At 42.5% G+C, this 23252-nt stretch overlaps 1 protein-coding gene across 2 annotated transcripts in view; it reads left to right on the top strand.

Moving 5' to 3' along the window:
* Positions 1-23252, top strand: part of VPS13C (vacuolar protein sorting 13 homolog C) — a 442250-nt gene that overhangs the window by 236687 nt on the left and 182311 nt on the right. For both annotated transcript variants that reach the window (XM_033920131.1, XM_033920132.1), the window contains exons 37-41: positions 2049-2205; positions 4494-4573; positions 11080-11139; positions 18970-19132; positions 19872-19988. In XM_033920131.1, coding sequence (XP_033776022.1) covers positions 2049-2205; positions 4494-4573; positions 11080-11139; positions 18970-19132; positions 19872-19988 — 577 coding nt within the window. The remainder of the gene's footprint in view (positions 1-2048; positions 2206-4493; positions 4574-11079; positions 11140-18969; positions 19133-19871; positions 19989-23252) is intronic.

Below are 23252 nucleotides of genomic sequence, written 5' to 3' on the forward strand. Positions count from 1 at the left end.
CATGGAAAAACTGAAGGTAAGAATTTTCAATTTGCCACAGATCAGACAACTTATAAATGACCCACATTTCATAGCATCGATGAATGAAATCGAATCATGTTCCTGGTCTTCATTTGTTCTTGCTCTGAAAAACTTTCGCGGCAACAAGAAGGCAGACAGCTACACACAGTTAGTAGAGGATATGCTCTTTCATTTCAACAGGCTTGGCTATAACATGAGGGTCAAAATCCGTTATCTACAGTCACTTAGATTGCTTTCCAGAGAATCTTGGAGACTTAAGCAAAGAGCAAGGTGAAAGATTTCACCAAGACACAAAACAATGGAAGCCAGATACTAAGGAAGATGGGATGCACACATGATGGCAGATTATTGTTGAAATCTTATGTGGGATTGTCCTGGCCGAAGTACCAAACACATCATAAAATCAAAGGGGTTATACTGAATATTTTGAAATAGGTAATTATAACTATGATAGAATATCCACGTCTATAAATGACATGGTATTTTAAATTCTGCAGATCCCACTCTTGGAAGTCTTACAAGAGCTTCTTGTGTGTTGAATGACTGGAAATTTTGTATCATAAACTTGTGCTTTTAGTGTGAAATAAGTAGATTTTCATGTTGTACACTTTTCTTTTAATTTTTAATACATTTCCTTCATGCTTAAAAGATGTCAATTTAAACAGTACATTAAAATATCCTGGCTTTTTAATGGGCAAGCAGAGTGAAGAGTACCGTATTTTCACGTAGATAACGCGCACCCGTGTAAAATGCGCACACGGGTATAGCGTGCTGGGAACACAAATCTATGTAAAAAAAATTTAATATAGCGCGCGCACGCGTATACCGCGCATGCTAAAACCTCCTCCCGCCTACTCCGAACCGGCATCCTCCCCCCCCGCTCGCTTACCCGCGTTTTACAACTTTTTTTTTTCAATCCGATCCGGCATCCTCCCCCCGCTCGCTTACCCGCTTTTTACAACTTTTTTTTTTCAGTCCGATCCGGCATCCCCCCTACAAACCGGCATCCTCCCCCCCCCCGCTCGCATCACCCCCCCTCCCCCGCGATCCTACATCCCCCCCAGCACCGCAAAACATCTCTTACCCAATTGGGCACCGGCACCGGCACCAGCGCCAATGCACAGGATGTGCCAGTGCCAGTGCCCGAAGATCCTCCCTCGGTTTGGTTTGGTTTGGGCTGGGCTGGGCTGGGCGGTGTGGTGCAGGAGAGATCCTCCTTCTTCCTGCCCGGGCTGGACTAGGCTTTGAGCACTTGTGCATGCTCAAAGCCTTCTGGTCTTGCTCTCTCCAAGATTATCTCGGAGAGAGCGAGACCAGAAGGCTTTGAGCATGCGCAAATGCTCAAAGCCTAGTCCAGCCCGGTGCAGGAAGAAGGAGGATCTCTCCTGCACCGCACCGCCCAGCCCAGCCCAGCCCAAACCAACGAGGGAGGATCTTCGGGCACTGGCACTGGCACATCCTGTGCATTGGTGCTGGTGCCGGTGCCCAATCGGGTAAGAGATGTTTTGCGGTGCTGGGGGAGATGTAGGATCGCGGGGGAGGGGGGTGATGCGAGCGGGGGGGAGGATGCCGGTTCGCAGGGGGGATGCCGATTGGATTGAAAAAAAAAAGTTGTAAAACACGCTCATACGTATAACGCACACGGTTATGCACGGTTTGTAAAATCGTGTATAACGCGCGCGTAATATGCGTGAAAATACGGTAGTACATGGCATGTGTTCTGTATCTCAATTATTAGAACTGATATGAGAAAACTGGTGCCATTTTGGAATCAGCAGGTCAAATATACCTAGAAACAGGTCTAACATTTGAGGCACCAAAGTGAGTATTGGTCAATGATAGGTGGAAAAGCATAACAAGAAATGATGGCCAAATTTCCAATAATACAGTGGAACATATTTGTGTATATAAACCAAAGGTGTTATTAGCTCCTTAAACATATGAGGTATGCTCTACTTTTAAATGTCTGTAAACTATGAAACTTAAAAGTTAAAGTAGAATTATAATCTAACATGTATATTCTTCAGGTTGTGGTAACATTGATGAAACAGGTAGAGGAGAACGGGCAACTTTTACACGATCTGCTTGTGTCACAGCTTGGATTGGAAGCTAGAATAAATAATAATAATATGAATGCTGTAGCTTATTTGAAGAAAATAAGCATGAAATATCATGAGTTTACAGGTATGTATGAAAGAATTTCAAAAACAAGCATGCAGTAATTAAAAAGGGACATACCGTATATACTTCAATATAATAAAAGATTTTGGGGCCAAAAAATGGCTCAAAAATGGAGATCTCATCTTATATTCGGGTTGTCACCTACCCACCCACCTCCCAGACTTGTTGCAGGCCTCCACTTGCCTGCTATATGACCTGGTGGACCGGGACAGGAGGGATCCCTCCTGTCTACTTTCCTGGCTGACAATTTTATTACCTTCCTCCTGCCTCCCCCCCATACCTTTTTGAATCCCTGGTGGTCCAACGGTGTACTGGGCAGGAGCAAGCTTTCTGCACTCCTGCCTCACGTTGAGCCCCTCTGAATGGCTGCTGTGAGTTCTTGCAGTGTACTGGGCAGGAGTAAGCTTTGCACTCTTTCCCAGTGCTGAGCCACTCACTGAATGGCTACCACCAGTTCTCGTGAGAATCGTGTGAAGTGGTGGCAGCCATTCAGGAAGTGGCTCAGGGTTGGGTAAACTAAACTAAACTAAACTAAATCTTAGGTTTGTATTCCGCGCCATCTCCGCAAGCGCAGAGCTCGGCACGGTTTACAGAAGTTAAGAGGAAAGGAACTACAATGAAGGGATAAAGGAGAGGGACTAAGAAGATAGAGAGGGACCGGATGCTAGAGAACGGGAGGTAATTAGATTTTTGAAAAGAGCCAAGTTTTCAAGTGTTTGCGGGTAGGAGTGCAAAAAGCTCTCTCATGCCTGGTACACTGCTGGGCCGCGAGAACTCGAGGCAGCCATTCAGGGAGGGGCTCAGCGTGGGGCCGGAGTACAGAAAGCTTGCTCCTGCCTGGTACACTGCTAGACCAACAGGGGGGGGAGGCGGGAGTGAAATAAAAAAAATTGTCAAGAGTTGGCTCGGACTGGAGACAGAAGGGATTCCTCCTGTCCTGGCATACCACTGGACCACCAGGTCATATGTCAGGCTCGGTGGAGGTCTGCAAGGAGAGAGAGGGGGGAAAGGGCATGGCAGGGATACTAACCAATCCCCCCCCCAGCTTATATTCAAGTCAACCTTTTTTCCTCCTTTTTTGGGGAAAAAAGGTACCTCGACTTATATTTTATCTTTTTACATTCAAGTATACACAGTATGTTAGGTTTTCCTAATGTGCTGTCAAATTACTGCTTAGAAGAAATAGAAATATTTCCTTATCAGTTCCCTCAAATACTATATTTTGAAAAACAACCCCCCCATATGCCTAGTTTTTGAGCTGCTATGATATTGACGAAAAAGACATGTAAGAGATCATTATGATTTTATAAAATAAGTTACAGGTCTTTCCTTTCTTCCTTTCCTAAGAGTTTATGGTTCATTTTAATAAAAAAAAATAGTAATACAGCTTTACTTTTAGCAAACATTACTTTTTGGGCCCAAAACAAGAAGTAATGTTACCTTCCTCTTGTGACTTGATCTGGTATCCAATCCTAGGACAGCTGCATCAAATAGTGTGTGGCGCAGTGGTTGAAGCTATCGCCTCAGCACCCTGAGGTTGTTGGTTCAAACACACGATGCTCCTTGTGACCCTGGGCAAGTCACTTAATCCCCCCATTGCCCCAGGTACATTAGATAGATTGTGAGTTCACCAGGACAGACAAGGAAAAATGCTTGAGTATCTGAATAAATTCATGTAAACCGTTCTGAACTCCCTTGGGAGAACGGTGTAGAAAGCTAAATAAATAAATAAATAAAATTTTATATATACATATTCTGTATTTAACAAACTAGTTTGTCAGATATGGGGGCAAAAAATCTGCATGCTGTAATACTCTGATATATGAAAGAATGGAGTTAGGTGGATGGGTAGTTTTCACTGCAAAGCAGGAAGCTACAGTGCCACTGTTGGATTCCGTTCCCTAATTTCCTGTTAGCTTTGACTGGAAATTTTCTGCTAAAACTTGAGGAATCAAAAGGCTGGAAGAGAAGACAATGCGAGGACTTATTAGGGCACAAGCATAGGTACAATTTTAATTTTGGCTTCCATGCACAGTCTTGCTAATTTTAAAATTTAAAATTGTTTTTTTTACTATCAAACAATTTCCAATACTTTAACCTGCCCATCCCTGAGCTACTAATGAAAAAGCAAATCCAGCAAATATGGTAGATAACTTGATTATAACTGGTCTATAAGTGCATTGCTGAAAAATGCAATGACATCTTAAGTGTCTTTGTCCAAATGTTTTGAAAAGTAATTGAAATGAGTTTTCATAATAGAGATATAATTTAAACATTTACTCTTTATGCAGACTCAAATGGAGAACCATTTAATACAATTAATTCATCCAATGAGACTGATGAGCACCTTTTGAAAATGGAGTACATAAAGGTTTAGTATATTTAATTTTGAATGCATTGAAATGTTGACAAATGTAAAAGAGTAGAAATTAGGGTTAGAAAAATATATAAAGAACCAAATTCTATAAACTGTGCCTAAATCGGCAGGTGCCTTGAAAAAAGGTGCCAGCTGTGTGTCAATCACGCTTAAGTTCTGTTTAAAGAATCATACCTTACACCTATCACAAATCTTAGGTACTGGTAATGTAGGCCAAAGTTTTACTGGCTTACATTGCTGTCACCTATGTTCTTTTCAGAATCATGCCATTAAACGTCTTAGACTTATTCAGAACACCGCCGTCCGCCTCATCTATGGCCTCAAAAAGTCTGACTATGTTAGCCCCTTCTACAGAAAACTTCATTGGCTTCCAATTGAAGCAAGGGTCATCTTCAAATTCGCCTGCCTCTGCTTTAAAACCTTGACTAGATCATCCCCGATATACCTGTCACGTCACTTTGTGTTCCCAGGCTCTAACCGAACACGCAATGCCCACCTGTTTGCCTTCCCCTCGCCAAAGGGATGTATTTACAAAAGATTCCTGGACAAAACCCTCTCTTTTCAAGCTGGCAAATGGAATGATTGCCTTACCACCCTCGTCTCTCTTGCCCCATCCTACCTAACCTTCAGAAAATCTCTCAAAGCTTACATCTTTGATAAATTTCTCTAACCCCATCCTTCCTTCCTTTCCTATCCTTCCTCACCTATATACCTCTTCTTCCCCGGATCTTACTAACCTCATCCTGCACTCCCTTGTAACTGTATATATTCCTTTCTCTCCTCTCTTCATCCTTCCAAAGTATTTTAGATCAATGTAGTCTTGTTAGAATGTTTATTTCTTTTTCCTCTATCTCTATTTTTCACTTCTTTGTTATTCTCCAGGTACTTTAGTTAGATTGTGAGCCTTTGGGACAGTAAGGGAATTTCTAAGTACCTATCTTACTTTTTAATTTTAATTGTTACTGTTACTGGTTACTTTACCCTGGTTAATCAGACTCTGCATCTTCGCTGTAAATGTACAGTCTCTTCTCCTGTAAACCGCTCTGAACTGTTTTGTGGTATTGCGGTATACAAAAATAAAGTTATTATTATTATTTGTCTCCACCCCCAAATGCCCATTTAGGTGTTAGGCACTGCTAGGTGCCATGCAATAGGTGCCTACCGTTTATAGAATAAGGTAGGTGCCTATTATCCAATTAATGTTTTCCCCAATTATGAGCTTGTTAAAGCTCATTTAGGTAATTAATGTAGGTGCTGATTTAGGCGCCTAGCGGTGCCTAACATAGGCCTCCTTTATAGAATCTGACCCAAGTGGCCTAATTTAGCAGCCATACTTGACTTTAAGAATAAATGGGACATCTACGTGGGATCCCTACGAAGGTTGAGTTAAGGAACTGGGTCATTAGCACACAGACTTAATGGGGTGGGTCAGTAGAGTGGGCAGACTTGATGGGCTAAAGCCCTTTTCTGCCGTCATCTTTCCATGTTTCTATGTTTCTATACTATTCAGTCTAAGTGAATGAGAGAGGAGTTCATTTTTTAAAACAAAACTTGTTGAATTAACTTATACCAGGGGTTCTTATCTTTTTTTTGTTTGTTTGTTTGCACACTACTTTAATAGATCAATGAAACTCTAACACCCTTTTGCTAAAACATGTCCACTACTGACTCAAGCAACCGGCACTCTCGTCCAACTGGCAAAAAAAAATATCACCGGTAAAAAAAAAGAAAATTGTCCTCCCTGCAGACCCTGAAGCGGAAGCGGTCCTGAGCTGTCAACCCCCCACTTCCCTCCCTCCCTTACACAAGCCAGCAGCGGTGGAGGTTGCGGTGGTCCTGACCCGATGACCCCCCTCCAGCCCCAAAGTGGCAGCAGTCCTGACCCGCCAACCTCTCTCTCTCCCTCCCTCCTGCCTCGAAGTGGCAGAGATCCTGACCCACCAACCTCCCTCCCTCATTTGCACTAACCAGCAGTGGTGGTCCTGACCTATCAATCCCTCTCTCCATCCCACCCTGAAGCAGCATCGACAGCGGTTCTGACCCGCCAACCCTCCTCCCTCTCTCCCTTACCTTCCTGAAGCAGCAGCTGGTTAGCAGAGGCAATGCTGTAAAGAGGCTATTCGCAGCGAGCCCTGGCATGGCCTTTCCTCTTTCAAGTAATTTCCTGTCCAGCTTTGCACCCAGCCCCCGATGCCCACTACAGGTCTCCCGTGAGCCTGCCTTAAGCCCTGGTGGTCCAATGGCGAATTGGGATAGGAGCAATTCCTCCCATGTTTTGTCCCAGCCTTTGTCCCAACTCTGAAGCGCCTCATCTCCTGGACCCTTCTACACCTTACCTTTAAAGCCCTGGTGGTCCAGTGGTGAAATGGGACAGGAGCGATCTTCCTATACTCCTGCCCCGTGCAGAGCCATGGTCAAAAATGGCTCCTGTGAGTTCCCACATCAGTCTCATACAGCAACCATTTTTGATTGTGGTTCCACATGGGACAGGAGCGTAAGACGATTGTTCCTGCCCCGTTTCACCGCAGAGTCACCAGGGCTTTAAAGGTATTCGGGAGGGAGTCAGGGTGGTTTAGACTTGGCTTGACAAGACGCATGAGAGTTCACTCCTGTCTCGCTTCTCTGCTGTACCACTAGGGCTTAAGTCAGGCCCTTGTGAGGCCTGCAATTGGTCCGAGGTAAGGGCACAGAGCCTGCGACTCAAATATAAACAGACTCCCGTTTTTGGGCCATTTTAATGACCCCAAAACCTCTGTTTATATAAAGTGTATATGGTAAATATTTGGCACCTGCAAACCTGAAGGCTATTGAGGTGGTGTACAGTAGGTATTTCCCTGTACCTGGAGTGCTCAGCATTTAAAATATAAGTTATAAAAGGTTATGAACTTGAGTGCCCTAGTTTACAGTCCACTGTTCTGACCAGTAGTCTGCCCCTCTGCTCTGCATGGACATGTGTGGCCCTTTCTGTAAAAATGCTGCCAGACAGATGTCCTTGTTCCTGGAATTTTGATATTCATAATGGTTGGTCATTTTGAACATTCTCACATATAATCAAACAGGAAATCCTGATGTATTTACTGCTCAAAAATAGCTGGGAGGTGGGTTTTGTTGTTGTTGGGTTTTTTTTGGGGGGAGAGGGACATTGAGCAGAATGTCCCAATTCTAACTGAATGTTCTTTTGAAAATGCCCCTATATTTGTCTTTATAAAAAGACCCCTTAGAAATTGGTGTATTATATAAGCCGTGATTCTACCTGTATTCTACCCAAATTGTCCTAGACCACACCTGTGCCTGAGTTGCAGAAAACTATTACCATTTCTGTCACCATTATGGTAATTTTATAAGGCCGCCTATACACATAAACAATGAAGGCAATTTTCAAAGCTTTTTCTCCAGATAATAGTGTTTTACCCTTAGAACTTGTGTTTAGTAATTGTTCATTCCACTTGAAAACACCTTTTGTGGGGCAGAAAAATTTTTGTTTTTGTTTTGAAATTATCACATATACTTTTAGCATGTACATTTCTGTGATACTAAGTGCTATGCTGTATTGGCCCTATTTTCAAAGCGGAACATTTTGGGGAGGTAGGCGAAGGAAGTGATGGGCTCCCTTTTTGAAAATTAACATTCAGGTTCATGGGTACAGTATGATATTCATGTACTGTATACCGGTGTCCAAGAGAACTTTAAACTGAAGTTGATACCTGAGGCAATGGGGAATAAAAAGGACAATTCTACAATCTAGATACCTACATTTTCCTATCACTTATGCATGTAAACTTCTAGAGAACTATCATATATGGGCATAAGTGCACACTTGCCAACAAAAGTTCCAGCTATTCTGCAAATATCTGTTTAATGCATTTGCAAAGAAGCATACACAAGGGTTGGAGCATGGGTGAGACATGAGTAGGTTCCCAGTTACATACATATGTAACCCTGTATATTTACATGCATCTCTGCTGCATTTAAATGCACTTAACACCAGGTCTATAGCTAGTATAACTTCAGTCATGTAAATATTAGGTGTGCAAAAACTGGCTTAAGCTAGTATTCTGTAATAGAACCTAGGTGGCCAGATTCTGCTATAGAAAAGGCTCCTATCTTGCGTCCTTGGGGTGCCTTAATAAATGTCCCAATTGTAGAATTGCCATCAAAGTGTCTTGCCCAAGGTGTCAAAGAATATTACTTGGCGAAATGAGATTTAAACTCATGGTTGTAATTAGTAGGCCACTTCTTACAAATGGCACAAAATCCTTAATGAATTGGACGTATACTGGTCACTAGACTAGGGTGACAATATGACTCTAGAAAAAGGAGGACAGATTGAGACATCCGGGTTTTACTTCCACAATAGAAGAAAAAACAATGTCTCAATCGGTTCTCCTTTTTCTAGAGCAGCGGTCTCAAACTCGCGGCCCATGGGCCACATGCAGGCCCCCAGATGCTATTTTGCGGCTCGTGGTCTAGATGCAGTGATCAAGTGTCGGCTCCCTTCCCATGGTCGTTTTGTCCGTTCAAAGCCGTGGGCGTAGGCAGCTCCTCATGCGTCAGAGAGAAGGCTTCCGACATAGGCGCGGATCGTATGAGGAGCCACCGCCGCCCACGGCTTTGAACAGACAAAATGACCACGGCAAGGGAGCTGACACTCGATCATCGCATCCACGGAAAGGAAAGGGAGAGAGGGGGAAAAGAAATGCTGCTGCTGCTGCACGAGGAAGGGGGGAAGGGAAATGCTGCTGCTACTGCACAGGGAAGGGGGAAGGGAAATGCTGCTGCTGCTGCTGCTGCACAGGGAAGGGGTGGAGGAAGAGAAATGCTGCTGCTGTTGCACCCAATTTGGGGGGAGAGAGAAGGAGGGAGAATTTATATGTACTTTATGTATGTAATTCATATAAACCGCTTAGTTTAAGTGGTGTAGAAATTTTTTAAATAAATAAATAATAAGGAAGACAAGGGAGGGAAGAGGAAAGAGAGATGCTAAGTCTGAGGGAGGAAAAGGAAAGAAGGAAAGAGATACTTGACCATGGAGGGGGAGGGAGAGATGCCAGGGCATGGGGGGGAGGGAAGGAGACAACTGCCAGACCAGGGGAAAGGAAGGAAGGAGGGAGAGAGAGAAAGGAAGGAGAGAGATGTCAGACTGTGGAAATAGGGAGGGAAGGAGTGAGAGATTGGAAGGGAAGGTAAGACATGGTAAAGTAGATTTTGAGAAGAAAGCAGAAAAATGGAAAAATTGAATGTTAAGTTAATGCCAAAGATGGATGTAAGGCAGAAAGTGAAGACAGATAGAAAAACAATCAAAGGACAAGAAGGCCCTGGAAACATAGTTAAAAGCACAGAAAAATAAAGTCACCAGACAACAAAGGTAGGGAAAATGATTTTATTTTCAATATAGTGATTGAAATGTGTCAGTTTTGAGAAAGGAAAGATGTTAAACTTTAACTGTGAGGAAAGATTTATAAACTATAAAGAGTGTTACCCCATGCAAAATTGTCATTTTTTAAATAAGACATTAACTATTTTTTCTGTGGCCCTCCAAGTACCTACAAATCCAAAATGTGGCCCTGCAAAGGGTTTGAGTTTGAGACCGCTGTTGTAGAGCCATATAGTAACCCTACTGTTCATCCCATGTGATATCACAAGTGAGGGTTGGGGGTTAAGCCTGTGGATACACAGCTGAACACATTCATAAAGGTAAAATAAAACACTTTATTAACTCAAAAAGGATAGTTGTTACTTCATAGGTTCAGGATTGAATAATTAGTCTCTTTAGATCCACAGAAGTCTGAATTTGAGCCTGTGACTGACAGGCCTTACACATAGGTTACAGTCTCTGTCAGGTACTCTGAAATTGGTCTGGTTTCTCTCTTTCACCAGTAGTAAATCAAATAATTGGCTTACCTTATCCAAGTAATGGTAGCTACATGTAGTTGGGGAAGGCACACACTGGGGATTCACTTCTTCCTTCCCTGGGCCTCTTTAATCCAACTCTAGCCCTGCCTTTTATACTTCCTGGAAGCTATCTTCTTGGCTTCACTCCTTTGGTGTCATGTCCCCTTTGGGTAGGGCTATAAAGGGTAAAGGTGATGAGACGATATACTGCTTTTTCTGTGTGGTTATAATCAAAGTGGTTTATATATTTTAGACAGGTATTTATTTTTGTATTTTGGGCAAAGTGACTCCTCCACTCAGAGTGGTCCTGGCTTTGAGAGGGAATATTCTTAAGGGGAAGGGGCAGTGTTTATAGACTCCCTCACACCCCATAACATCATTTACTGGATAAAAGCTATATTTTCTTGAATTGTTTCAGTCCTCTTATTGTTACCCACATAGAACTGAAGAGATTATTGCGAGCTATAAGAATTTAATATAATGTAATTACAAAAAACTCATAACTTTTATTCACTTGTTAATACAATAAAACAGATAAAATGCATTTCTACACTATAAAAAGTTTAAAAAATATATTTCTTGGCTTATCTTAAATTTTTTTGTTATAGGCTGACAGGAATGGACCAGAGTTTAGAACATTCCATGACAACACTGAGCAAACCATCAAAGTAAGCCAACATCTTTTTTTAAAATGGAACTTCCAAATCAAAATGGAGTTCCAGGGCTGACTAGCTTCTGAAGGATAATGTCAGTATTAACATTAGTGTGGTTATTTCAGGAATGGAATGTAGTACAAAAATTCCTGGTATATAAACTCTCTCTTTTTTTCATAAAACCCTGATGAAAGAGTATATTTAGCATGAAATGTTCATAAAAATTGTAACCAATATGAATACTGCCCTGAACATGTGAGGGTAGTTAACACTGAGATTGCCAACACTGCGATTGCCAAGATACTTTGGAGCTCATTTTCAAAAAAGAAAAACATCCAAAAAATGGCATAAAGGGAGCAGATTTACATTTTCTTGCCAAACCCTTCCAATTTGCTATCTTTGAAATCTATTTTCTAGATTGATTTTTATGCTGTTTATTAGTAATTTGTCTAAATCTCAAGGGGTGTGAAGTGGGTGGGACTAGGGAGGGCTCATAACTTGGATGTTTTTCTGCCCTAATCAAATATTTAAGAATATGTCGAGGGCACAATTTGCAGACTAAGTCACACTGAATAAAATAGAAGGGTATGTGCCATTGTAGCTTAAAGAGCTAAGAAAGTCAAAGTAAAACTGTATGACTAAATAAGACTTCTCAATACAAAAATAAACAAAATATATATCTGGCTTATAAAGTAAGTAATTCTAGTATTCACATACACTCAGAATTGTGAAACTTGACCAAGAGTGATAGCTCCTATAGCCAAACCCACCGCCCCATCACTGTGTATGACTTATTTTAGAAAAGACTTGAAGTGAACATGCTGTTCAAACACTCAAAACTAATTTTCAATGGCAAAAAAGAGGAAAAATTCCCACTTAGCTTTCAAATGTGTCAATAGGTCCCAACATGGACCATGTTTCAAAGTTCTTTCTCAAGGGACCCAGAAGATGATATAAACTGCTCAAAATGCCAAAGAACTAAGAGTGGTGTGATTTGGGCAAAAAATTCATGTGATCATATGTATAGCATAACTTTTCTTCATTGCTTCATTCATGTAACGGTTGACACATTTGAAAGCTAAGTGGGAATTTTTTCCTCTTTTTGCCATTGAAAGTTAGTTTGAGTGTTTGAACAGCACGTTCACTTCAAGTCTTTTCTAAAATAAGTCATACACAGTGATGGGGCGGTGGGTTTGGCTACAGGAGCTATCGCTCTTGGTCAAGTCTCATAATTCTGAGTGTATGTGAATACTAGAATTACTTACTTTATAAGCCAGATATATATTTTATTTATTTTTGTATTTTGTATTTAGTCATACAGGGCACAATTTGGACATTTGGGGATAGACCTGTTCTAATAACAAGTGCCAAAAAAGGTGCCCAGACTGACTAGATGATTACTGGAGGGATGAGGCATGGTCCTCAGTGGTTAATGGCCCCGTTCCACCCCCCAAAGATGTCTCTATGATAGCTTCAGATGTTATGGCAAGTCATAGTAAAGCATCAAGCAGATCTCTGAAGTAACCTGGTGTGCAATGGACTGCAGAGAAGGGGACCTAGGCTCATATCCCACTCTAACTACTACGCTCATGGTAGAATATGTGAGTCTTTCACAACCCACCAAAAAGCTACCATACCAACATGTAGGTGACATCTGCAGGCATAAGGGCTATGTGGCAGCAGTGGCGTACCTAGCATATGTGACACCCGGGGCCCCCAATCTGTACGAAAAACATGATTTTTAGTAACAAGCTACACGTCACACATGAGTACCTAGGAAAAGGCAGCATCTTACATATGCAATGAGCAGTACAACATCAATACACCCATTGTAAAACTAAACAAGCCAGACTAGTACAGATCAATCCTACACCGTCAATCCTAACAGAAAACCATGTCTTTCGAACACACAGAACACAGAAAACACCTTTGCCTAGTATGGGATACGTCATCACAAACTAACCCCTCCCCCTTTTACAAAACTGTAGTGTGGATTTTAGCCACAGTGGTAACAGCTCTGACGCTCATAGAATTCTGGGCATCAGAGCTGCTACCACCACGGCTGGTGCTAAAAAACGCTCCACAGTTTTGTAAAAGGGGGGATAAAATAGAAATACGTAGACAAAGGTTAAATTGAACCAGCAAGAAGCTGGACTCTGCATAAAATGCAACACCACAGAAACAGTAACACATGTCTCCTAAAGCAATAAATAAATAGAATTTTTTTTTCTACTTTTGTCTTCTCTGGTTTCTGCTTTCCTCATCTTCTTGTTACTCTCTTCCTTCCATCCACTGTCTGCCAACTCTCTGCCCCTATATGGCATCTTCTCTCCTTATATGCTCCTTCCAGAAACTGTATGCCTCCCCCTTTCATCTCTCCTTTCACCCCCATTGGTCTGGCATCTCTCTCCTCTCCTTCCCTCTCCCACACCTCTCTTCTGCAATCCCTTTCTTCCCTCATTTTCCTTTTCAATTTATTTTCTGCATCCATCTAGATTACATTCTTACTACCGTCTCATCAATTTCCTTTTTTACTGTCTACCTACAGCTCACCACCTCTTTCCCTCACCCCCTCCAGTATTTCCCTAACTCAATCCTTTTCCCCCATCATGTGCCCTCCTTTTATTTATCCCCTCCTTCCATCATCCCCCTCCTTCCATCATCTGCCCTCTTCTCTCTCCCCAGTTCCATCATCTGCCCCTTCTCTCTCTTTCCCCCCACTTCCATCAGCATCTGCCCCATTTCGCTCCCTACAACCCAATTCCATGCAGTATCGTTTCCCCTTATGTCTCTTTCCCTGCAATTCCTTCAGCATCTGCCCCTTTCTCTCCCTCCACCATGCATCCATACCACCCTGACCACCTTTGTCACCCTTCAGCATGATTCCATATTACCCTGACCCCCCTTTGTCACCCTTCACCATATTTCCATAGCACCCTGACCCCCCTTTGTCACCCTTCACCATGTTTCCATAGCACCCTGACTAGAGAGCTGCACGGGAACGGGGACGACGGGAATCCCGCGGGACCCGCGGGCATCCCGCGGGTTCCCCCTTCGGGTCACGGGGATCCCGCGGGGACACCCCCTAGGGTCGCGGGGATCCCGTGGGGACGCCTCCGAGGGTCGCGGGGTTCCTGCGGGGCTGGATGTACTCAGTCGCGCGGCTCTTCTTCTCCCTACCTTCTCTGTGCTTACAGCACAGAGCCGAACGGAAGTCTTCCCGACGTCAGCGCTGATGTCGGAGGGGAGGGAGGGCTTAAACAAAGCCCTCCCTCCCTCCCTCCGACGTCAGCGCTGACGTCGGGAAGATTTTCGTTTGGCTCTGTGCTGCAGGCAGTGCAAGTAAGGAGGAGAGTAGCCTCGCGGTTCGAGTGGCTACCAAGGGAGGGGGCGGTCCGCCCCGCCCCACCACACCACACCCCGCCCCGGTTGCAGCACAGCCGGCCAGGTCCCCTTACTTTTGTGGCACTTCCCCGACCGACCGACAACAGCCCCGGTCCGACAATCCTCCCTGCCCTGTAGCCGCGAATCTAAATTATCTTCTTACAGCAGCTGTAATAAGGTAATTTAGATTCGCGGTTAAGGGCATGGAGGTTTGTCGGACCGGGGCTGTTGTCGGTCGGTCGGGGAAGTGCCACAAAAGTAAGGGGACCTGGCCGGCTGTGCTGCACCCGGTGCGGTAGAGAAGGAGGGGGGAGAAGGACGCTGAAAGGCCATGGGGAAGACGGGGGGGGGAAGGACTCTGAAAGCACTTGAAGACAGAGGAGGGAGAAGGACGCTGAAAGCACATGGGGAATACAAAGGGGTGGAGAAGGACGCTGAAAGGCCATGGGAAGGGCGGGGGTGAAGGACTCTGAAAGCACTTGTGGAAGACAGAGGGGGGAGAAGGATGCTGAAAGCACATGGGGAAGACAAAGGGGTGGAGAAGGACGCTGAAAGGACATGGGGAAGACGGGGGGGGGGTGGAGAAGGACGCTGAAAGGCCATGGGGAAGACAGAGAGGGAGAAGGACGCTGAAAGGACATGGGGAAGACAGAGAGGGAGAAGGACGCTGAAAGGACATGGGGAAGACAGAGGGGGGAGAAGGACGCTGACAGGACATGGGGAAGATGGGGGGAGAAGGACGCTGAAAGGAAATGGGGAAGAGAGAGTAGGGAGAAGACGCTGGCAGGGAAGAAGACAGATGCCAGACTATGGGGGGAGCGGAGAGAAGAAGATGGGTGCCAGACCAATTTGGAAGGGGGAAGAAAGGGAGAGGCACAGTAACAGAGCAAATGGAAGATGCAGAAGGAAGAGAGACAGTGGATGGAAGGAATTGAATGAGAACATGAGGAAAGCAGAAACCAGGCAACAAAGGTAGGAAAAGAATTATATTTCTTTTTTTTGCTTCAGGATAAAATAGTATATTAGTTGTGTTGATAAAAATTTATAAACATTAGAGGCTCTGGTAGAAACCCGTTTGCAAAGTATGTATTCTTCCCAATTAATATTTTCAAATTAATAAAGTCTTTTTGCTTATTTGTAAATGGGTCTACCAGAGCCTTTAATTCAGTAGCATAATTAAATGAAATAACTATTTCTGAAGTTTATAGGGACGGGTGGGGATGGAGGGGATTCCTCGCGGGGACGGGTGGGGACGGAGGGGATTCCTCGCGGGGACGGGTGGGGACGGAGGGGATTCCTCGCGGGGACGGGTGGGGACGGGTGGGATTCCTCACGGGGACGGGTGGGGACGGGTGGGACTTAGGCGGGGACGGGTGGAGATGGGTGGGATTTCTGTCCCCGCGCAACTCTCTAACCCTGACCCCCCTTTGTCACCCTCCACACCCTTTCATGCCACCCTGACCTCCTTTCTTTCTCCATCCCAAAGATCCCGCGATGACTGCTTCTGCTCCCATGGAAGAGGTAAGTGACGTTGGAGGGGGCTGGGCCAGCAGACGCAGTTAGTTGCGGCAAGATCCCGCGATGACTGCGGCTGCCGGTCCCCCCCTGACGTCACTTACCTCCTCCCAGTCATCGCAGGATCTTCACTCCAGCGCGGCTGCCGACTCTGTTCTAAGTAGGGCAGCCGCGTTGAAGTACGGTTTGAACCAGCGTGGGAGGTTCCGGATCCGGCCAGCTGTGCACCCCCTTGGAGCGTGCACCCGGGGCAGACTTCCCCCCCCCCTTGGTATGCCAGATTCACCCGGAACCCTATCCACATGCATTCAAAACAGCACAAAGGAACAACATCAAAAAAGCTTTTATTTTTCTAGAGACCTGAGTCTGTTTCCTCACAGACTTAGGAAAGGCCACAAACAATTGCTTAGTTTTCATAATCTTAAGTCACTTCCACATTTATTTTCCTTATGGGCTTTGCTTACCCTACTTCCGTAGAGACCAGTTACTCATGGAGTTTCTTGTACATGTCTGAAACCTTTCCAAGGCTCCTTCAGCCTACAGCTAGGAAAGAGGACTCCTTCTTTCCATATATACTTTTCTCTCTTGTAGGGACCTCCTTGAATGATTGTCCTCGGTGGCAAATAAACAATTCCCTGCAGAGTCCAGTCCCCCAACTCAGCAGAGTTACCTTCTTAAGATCTGGCTCAGCATTGAGCTGTAAAGCCCAATGTGGTCTGGGACATGTAGTCCACTCAGTCTTGGGTTTTTTGCCACTGCTGTATGGAGGTAGAATGGTAGCATTAGTGGAAGATAATCCCTTACTCTTCCTCAGGCTATTGTGATATATAGTTGGGTACAGTAGGTTGTCTCATCAAGTTTTCATGTCAGAATACAGAAGTAAATTGCTGGGCCTTTCTTATGCGCAGTATAAATTTGATGTTGTCGCCATAGTCGCATAAAACGCAATTCTCTACCTCTAACACTGCCCATCTGCTGTTACCCAGATGGGTGGTACATTGTTAGTCTGGCATCTCCTCTAAAACCTGTCTACCTTGGGAGACCCTGCTGGTAGTGAAATTACCGACGGCATAGCTTTAAACTTCTCAGATACACACAAGCCCCAGTGGCATCACAAGCCCATATACCGTGTATGCAAACAAGACAGAAAGAAGATTACTCATTTGAGCTTTGGTGCTGGAGAAGGATTTTATGCATGCCGTAGACCACCAAAGAACAAACAAATCAATTTTTGAAGAGATCAAACCAGCTATGTCACTTGAAGCCTAAATGATGAAGTTACAACTGTCTTATTTTAGTTAAACTGTCAGAGGAGAAAGATCTTTGGAGAAGGACATCATGTTTGGGAAGGTCAAAGGAACCAGGCAAAGAGGCTGGACATGTTGAAAACAACCATGGGAATAATGCTGTAGGACCTTACCGGACTAGCATAAAACTGATCTCTTTTTAGATCTGTAATTCATCAAGTTGTTAAGATTCGAGCATGATTCGATGGCACCTAAGTAACTAACTAACATAACAGTAGGATTTGGGTGGGTTTTGGAAGTCTCCCCATACACTTTAAGGGGGTTATGGTGAGATGTGTGCCTAGGTCTTTTTATGTGAATTTCACTGTTGTGCTCCCTGAGGTGCCCCGCTGTTTTACTGGGATGACTGTGTGGTCAGTCTACTAAAAATGCAGGCCCCTTCTACATCCCAATGGCTTGTATGTTTTTCTTTTGAATGTGTTCATCTTTTTGAACCATTTAAAAAAAAAAAAAAAAGACTCTCATTTAAAAAATGACCATTTTCAAAAAAAAACAAGATAAGACGTTTTTCAGTTTTGAAAATGTGCATATTTGGTACTGGATTTTTGTGCATCTTCCGCAAAACATCTAAACTCGGATTTGGATATTATATTGAAAATGGCCTCTGTATATAAACTTTCTGATAAAGAAGCACAGCCCCCAGAACGTTGAAAAATATGGATAACTATTACTTAATAGCACTGTGTGTGTGTGTGTTTGTAGTAGTACTTTCTTTTGTTGCTGAAAGTCCTCAAAAAAAGCTGAAGAAACAACTGAAACATTTGACAGGATGATGTAGTCATGGCATTTTTTTTTTTTTTTTAAATCTCATGTATTCTGAAGAAGCATTTTGATGGCAACATTTTTGTAGATATCACATAATCCATTGTTTTTATTTGGACTAAACTCACTTCTGTTATTGGTTGTTATATTATATTCAAAGTGTGTATTATTCTGGTACGCTAGATATTTTCTTATTCCATAAGGGGTTTCAATTTAAGGGCTTGATTTACTAATTACCATTAATGTGAGTTAGTTGCTTAGTAAATATACTTCATTTTCAGTAATGGGGTTTGTGTCAAATAATGTCTGTTAAATATTAATGTGCACTATTACAAGTGGTGAATCTATCTCTTACTGCCTGTTTACAAAGCCGCGTGGCAACAGCCCCGAAGCCCATAGAGATTTAAAGGGCTTCGGGGCTGTTGCTGTGCGGCTTTGTAAAACAGGCCCTTAGTTTTTTACTTGAGACGGTGGGAAGTGAAATAATTTGTTCAGTCTTACTTCCTATAGGATTTGAACTATGGCTTCCCTGGTTCTAAGCATGCTGCTCTAATCACTAGGCTGCTTCTTCATTCTAGAATATGGATTAAAGTAGCACAGCTTTAAAATGGGAAATGCTTTTGAAATGACTGTGCCATCAATTTCTCCTCTTCTGTGGCTTGTGAAAAAAAATTCTTGAAGACAATAACTGATACATTATTAAAACTTGTCAACACCAGAAAATTGATCTTGTAATAGCAGCTATAAATTGGGAAATGAGGACTAACCATTTTAATATTTTCAAAATGAGTATGCTTACCTAACACATCTGGCCCTCAAATATAAAATATTTTAGTTAAATGCTAATATGTTGTTTTCTCTTTACCCTCAAAATTAGGTATTTTTTTCAGCTCTAGACCTTGTGCTGCATACACAGGCTTTACTTTCCTTGATTAACTTCCTGACATCTGCTGTTCCATCTGGTGACCGTAGCTCTGTTGATAAGGAGCCCAAACCAAAGCCACAAAGAGAGGGGCAAAAGAATATTGCAAAAAAAGCAGGTAAAGTTCCTAATTATTTTAATGTTTGTACTATAGCTTTAACCTCTGATGCAGTTTTAGGGTGAAATATGGCCATGTCGGAGCTTGATTTAATAAACCACATGCTTCCATATTGGTTGGTCTGCTTTGTGTATTGCTGATAAACACAGTAGACCACAAATTTTACCTTTGCTTGTCATTGATAAACTTTGTAAATACCAGTATGTAGGAAAGAAATCAGTTTATCAACAATAACCCTGGATGTGTAGTCTCCTGACCAAAGTCATGATAGATTTTTAAAAGAGAGAAAAGGGATCTCAGTAACCTCTCAGACAATCCAATTGGATGAACAATGTCTGAATATAACAGGGTTTCGGTTTCTTTCATCAAACCCTGTTCTATTCAGACATCTTTCATCCAATTAGATTGTCTGAGGAGTTACTGAGATCTCTTTTCTCTCTTTTAAAAATCTATCATTGACTTTGGTCAGGAGACGACACACCCAGGGTTATTGTTGATATTTTTTGTCTCTTTTTCCTATTTTTTTAAGAAACCAGTTTATTCCATGTATTTAGATTTCTAGATCTAAACATTTGTCATTTCATAATACAAAGGCTGTACAGTTAAGAGTCATGACCTTAATGCAAAGTCTTTGGTCTTGTTGCCAGCATTTTATGTTAAGATATAAACCTGTCATGTTGTACGTCTTAGTTACTTACCCTATAATTAAAATATTGTTTTTGTTTTAATTTGTTTCCAGTGTCTGGTAGTATAGTTGATGAAGATGTGTTTAACCTGAAACTTTCAGCAAAACTGAACGCACTCAACATTTTCATCTGTGATGAAAAGGGTAACATAGCAGATATTCGAATACAGGGTAAGTAAGCACCCTGTGTTCTGGATTTATATTTTTGTTTTTAAAATATAGAGGCCAATGTGATGATGAGTGCTGAGTTGTACATATATATTTCCTTCTGATATCATGGAGGTAATACTAGTAAAAACTAGGGAAAGTCAGAAATTGCTTTAGTCAAAAATGTGAACTGACTTTGCTGTTACAATAGTAACCTATCTATGGTGTGATCAAGATTTTTTCCAGGATACTCAGAAGCATGAAACTCTACAAGGAAGGGATATACCCTCCCAAGAATGGAACAGAGTTCACATATAGAGTTGTACATATAGCCTAGTATGCAGCTTCATATACAGATCTGTGTGTACAGCATTGCTCTCCAATGCAAGAAGGATTTTTATTCTCCAAAAGTGTGCATGGAAGAATATGCAGAAAACTGAATTGCCATTACCTATTCCTCCTCAATGCAGAGGCAACATGCTAAGATTTACGCATAGGACCTGATATTTAAGAAAAAGCTGAACTCCTAAATTTGTGTCCTACTTCCAGCCACATTTATGAGCATAGAATTTCAGTTGAGAATTCTAAAATGTATTTAAGAGCTTAAAAGTTATGCTTATGGATTTGGGCCTATTGAATATATTTCTCTGTGTGTATCATTTTACTGTTATATTTATTTATGTATTTATTCATTCAATTTTCTATACTGTTCTCCCAGGAGAGCTCATGAGTTTTACATGAGTTTATTCAGGTACTCAACCCATCATAGGTATTTTATGAAACCTCAGTGAGTCTACCACGAGCAGCTAAACGATTCATTGCTGCCCTGGATTTACACATCAGTTCTTCATCAGCCTCCAATAATCCTTTATCACTTATAAATCTCTTAAATATTTATCATTTTTTAAGTTACTTGAAATCAATTTATAAAATTTTATTCTATTCACTTAACTTTCAAATAGACTGCATATCCAAGTCAGGTGGTGGATTACCACCAACATGAATCATGTTTCGCTCCAAGAGCTGATTAAAGACTGTCCCCTATAATAAACATACAAAAATTAGTAAAATGTTTTTAATGTTCAATATTAACAAAACTCTCTAAATGCATTATTCTATCTTATATGCCGTCACCATCATCTGGCACGAAACTTCCTTCCATTCAAAATAATGGCAGTGTTTACCTAACTACATTTATATCAGTAACTCAGAGCTAGCTGTCACTCCTATTTTGTAGGAGGTGCTTTTGTGGTGGACAGTTTGGCCAAAACTGGTTATGGGAATTCCCTTCCAAATTTCTTCTTGATATGAGATGCTGGTGACAGATGCAACCTGGGATGGACAGCTTACATAAACGGACTTCACACCTAGAATCATTGGTCTGCTCAGGAGAGTCATCAATTTCCTGGAGCTGAGATCTATTTGAAATGTTCTAAAAGCTTTCAGAGACTGGCTGTTGACCAAAATTATTCTCATTCAAACAATCAGGTTGTGATGTACTGTGTCAAAAATCAGGGAGAGACAGGTCCATACTTCAGTGTCAGGAGGTGGTCAGGATGTGGCACTGGGCCTCCAGTCATTGCATGGTTCTTGGAGCCACATAATTGACAGGGAAGACAAGCTGGCAGACAGACTGAGCAGTGTGGTGCAACTGTACAAGTGGTATCTAAATATGGGTGTTACTCAGCAGATCTTCCAAGAGTGGGGCACCCTCTTGATGGATCTCTTTACTCAACATAACAAAGTCACTCAGTTCTGCTCTAGGTGGTGATCACATAGCAGACTAGTATCAGATGCCTCCCCCCTTCAGTGGGGGACAGGCTTTCTGTATGCGTATCCTCCAATACCCCTTGTGGAAATTAATGCTTAAACTCAAACAGGATCAGAGAATCATGGTCCTTATTGCGCCCTATTGGCTGAGGCAGATATGGCTTCCTCTACTTCTGAAGTTAGCCTCAGAAGATCTGTGGACTTCAGAACTACTTTTTGATCGTCATCACTCAGAACACGGGGTCTTCCTTGCATTCCAGCTTCCAATCCCTGGTCCTCATGGCTTGCATGTTGAAAGTGTAGATCTAGGCATCTCTCCAGCTATATGAAGGTCTCCTGCATTCTGCTTGATTACAGAAAATATTTCACAAAGAGGTCATACAATTTCAAGTGGAAGAGGTTTGCTATCTAGTATGAGGGCAAAGCCTTAGAACCTTTTTACTTCCATACACCAAAACTATTTGAATACCTTCTGTCCCTTTCTGAGTCTGGTTTCAATTCAGTTGACGCCTACTATTATCATATGAAAGATAAGCCCAACTCCTACAGTCTTTAGTTGTTCAATTCATGAGAGGTTTGCATCTAATAAAACCCCCAATCAAATCATCCTTGATCACATGAGACCTTAACATTGTCCTCACCCAGCTGTTGAAAGCTCCTTTTGAGCCACTGGATGCTTGTAATGTGACATTCTTGACTCGGAAGGTTTTGGTCCTGGTGGAAGTCATTTCTGAATTTAGAATTAGTGAGCCTCAAGCTTTAGTATATGATCCATCTAATACAAAGTTTTATCATATCAGAGTGGTTCTTTGTACTCATCCTAAGTTCCTTCTGAAGGTGGTGTCAGACTTCCACCTTAATCAACTAATTGTTCTGTCAATATTTTTCCCAAGACCTTCTCCCCAACCTGATGAAATCATACTGCACACTGCACACTGCAAGCCTTGGTCTTCTGTCTGGAGCAGACTAAAGCCCATAAAAAATCTAGCTAGTTTTTTGTTCTTTTTGACCAAAATAGGATGGGGCAGCCACTGAAAAGAATTCTATTCAATTGACTAGCAGATTACATCTCCTTTACTTATAATCAGGCTTGGCTGACTTTACAATAGGGTTGTCCAATCCTTGAGAGCCACAGTCCAATTAGATGTTCATGATTTCCTCAGTAAATGTGCATGATCTATTTGCATGCACTGCTTTTATTGTATGCAAAAATATCTCATGCATATTCAAGTCTTGAAAAACCAACCTGGTTGGACCGTAGAGGGCCATGTCACAGCTCACAATGTCAGAGCAATGGCTGCTTTGTTAGCCTAGTTAAAATAGACTTCCATTGAGGACATTTGCAATGTGGCAGCATGATCTTTAGTTCTCACATCTGACTACTGCCTTGAGCAGGATTCCTGACAAGACAGTGGTTCTGTCAGACAGTTCTAAAGAATTCCACCCTCCTATGCTCAATTTTATCTTATTCCAGGCTGTACCCACACAACAGGAATGCATATAAAGTTCTAGGTTAAT

This window comes from Geotrypetes seraphini, chromosome 14 (genome assembly GCF_902459505.1).
Source record: "Geotrypetes seraphini chromosome 14, aGeoSer1.1, whole genome shotgun sequence".
Lineage (NCBI taxonomy): Eukaryota > Metazoa > Chordata > Amphibia > Gymnophiona > Dermophiidae > Geotrypetes > Geotrypetes seraphini.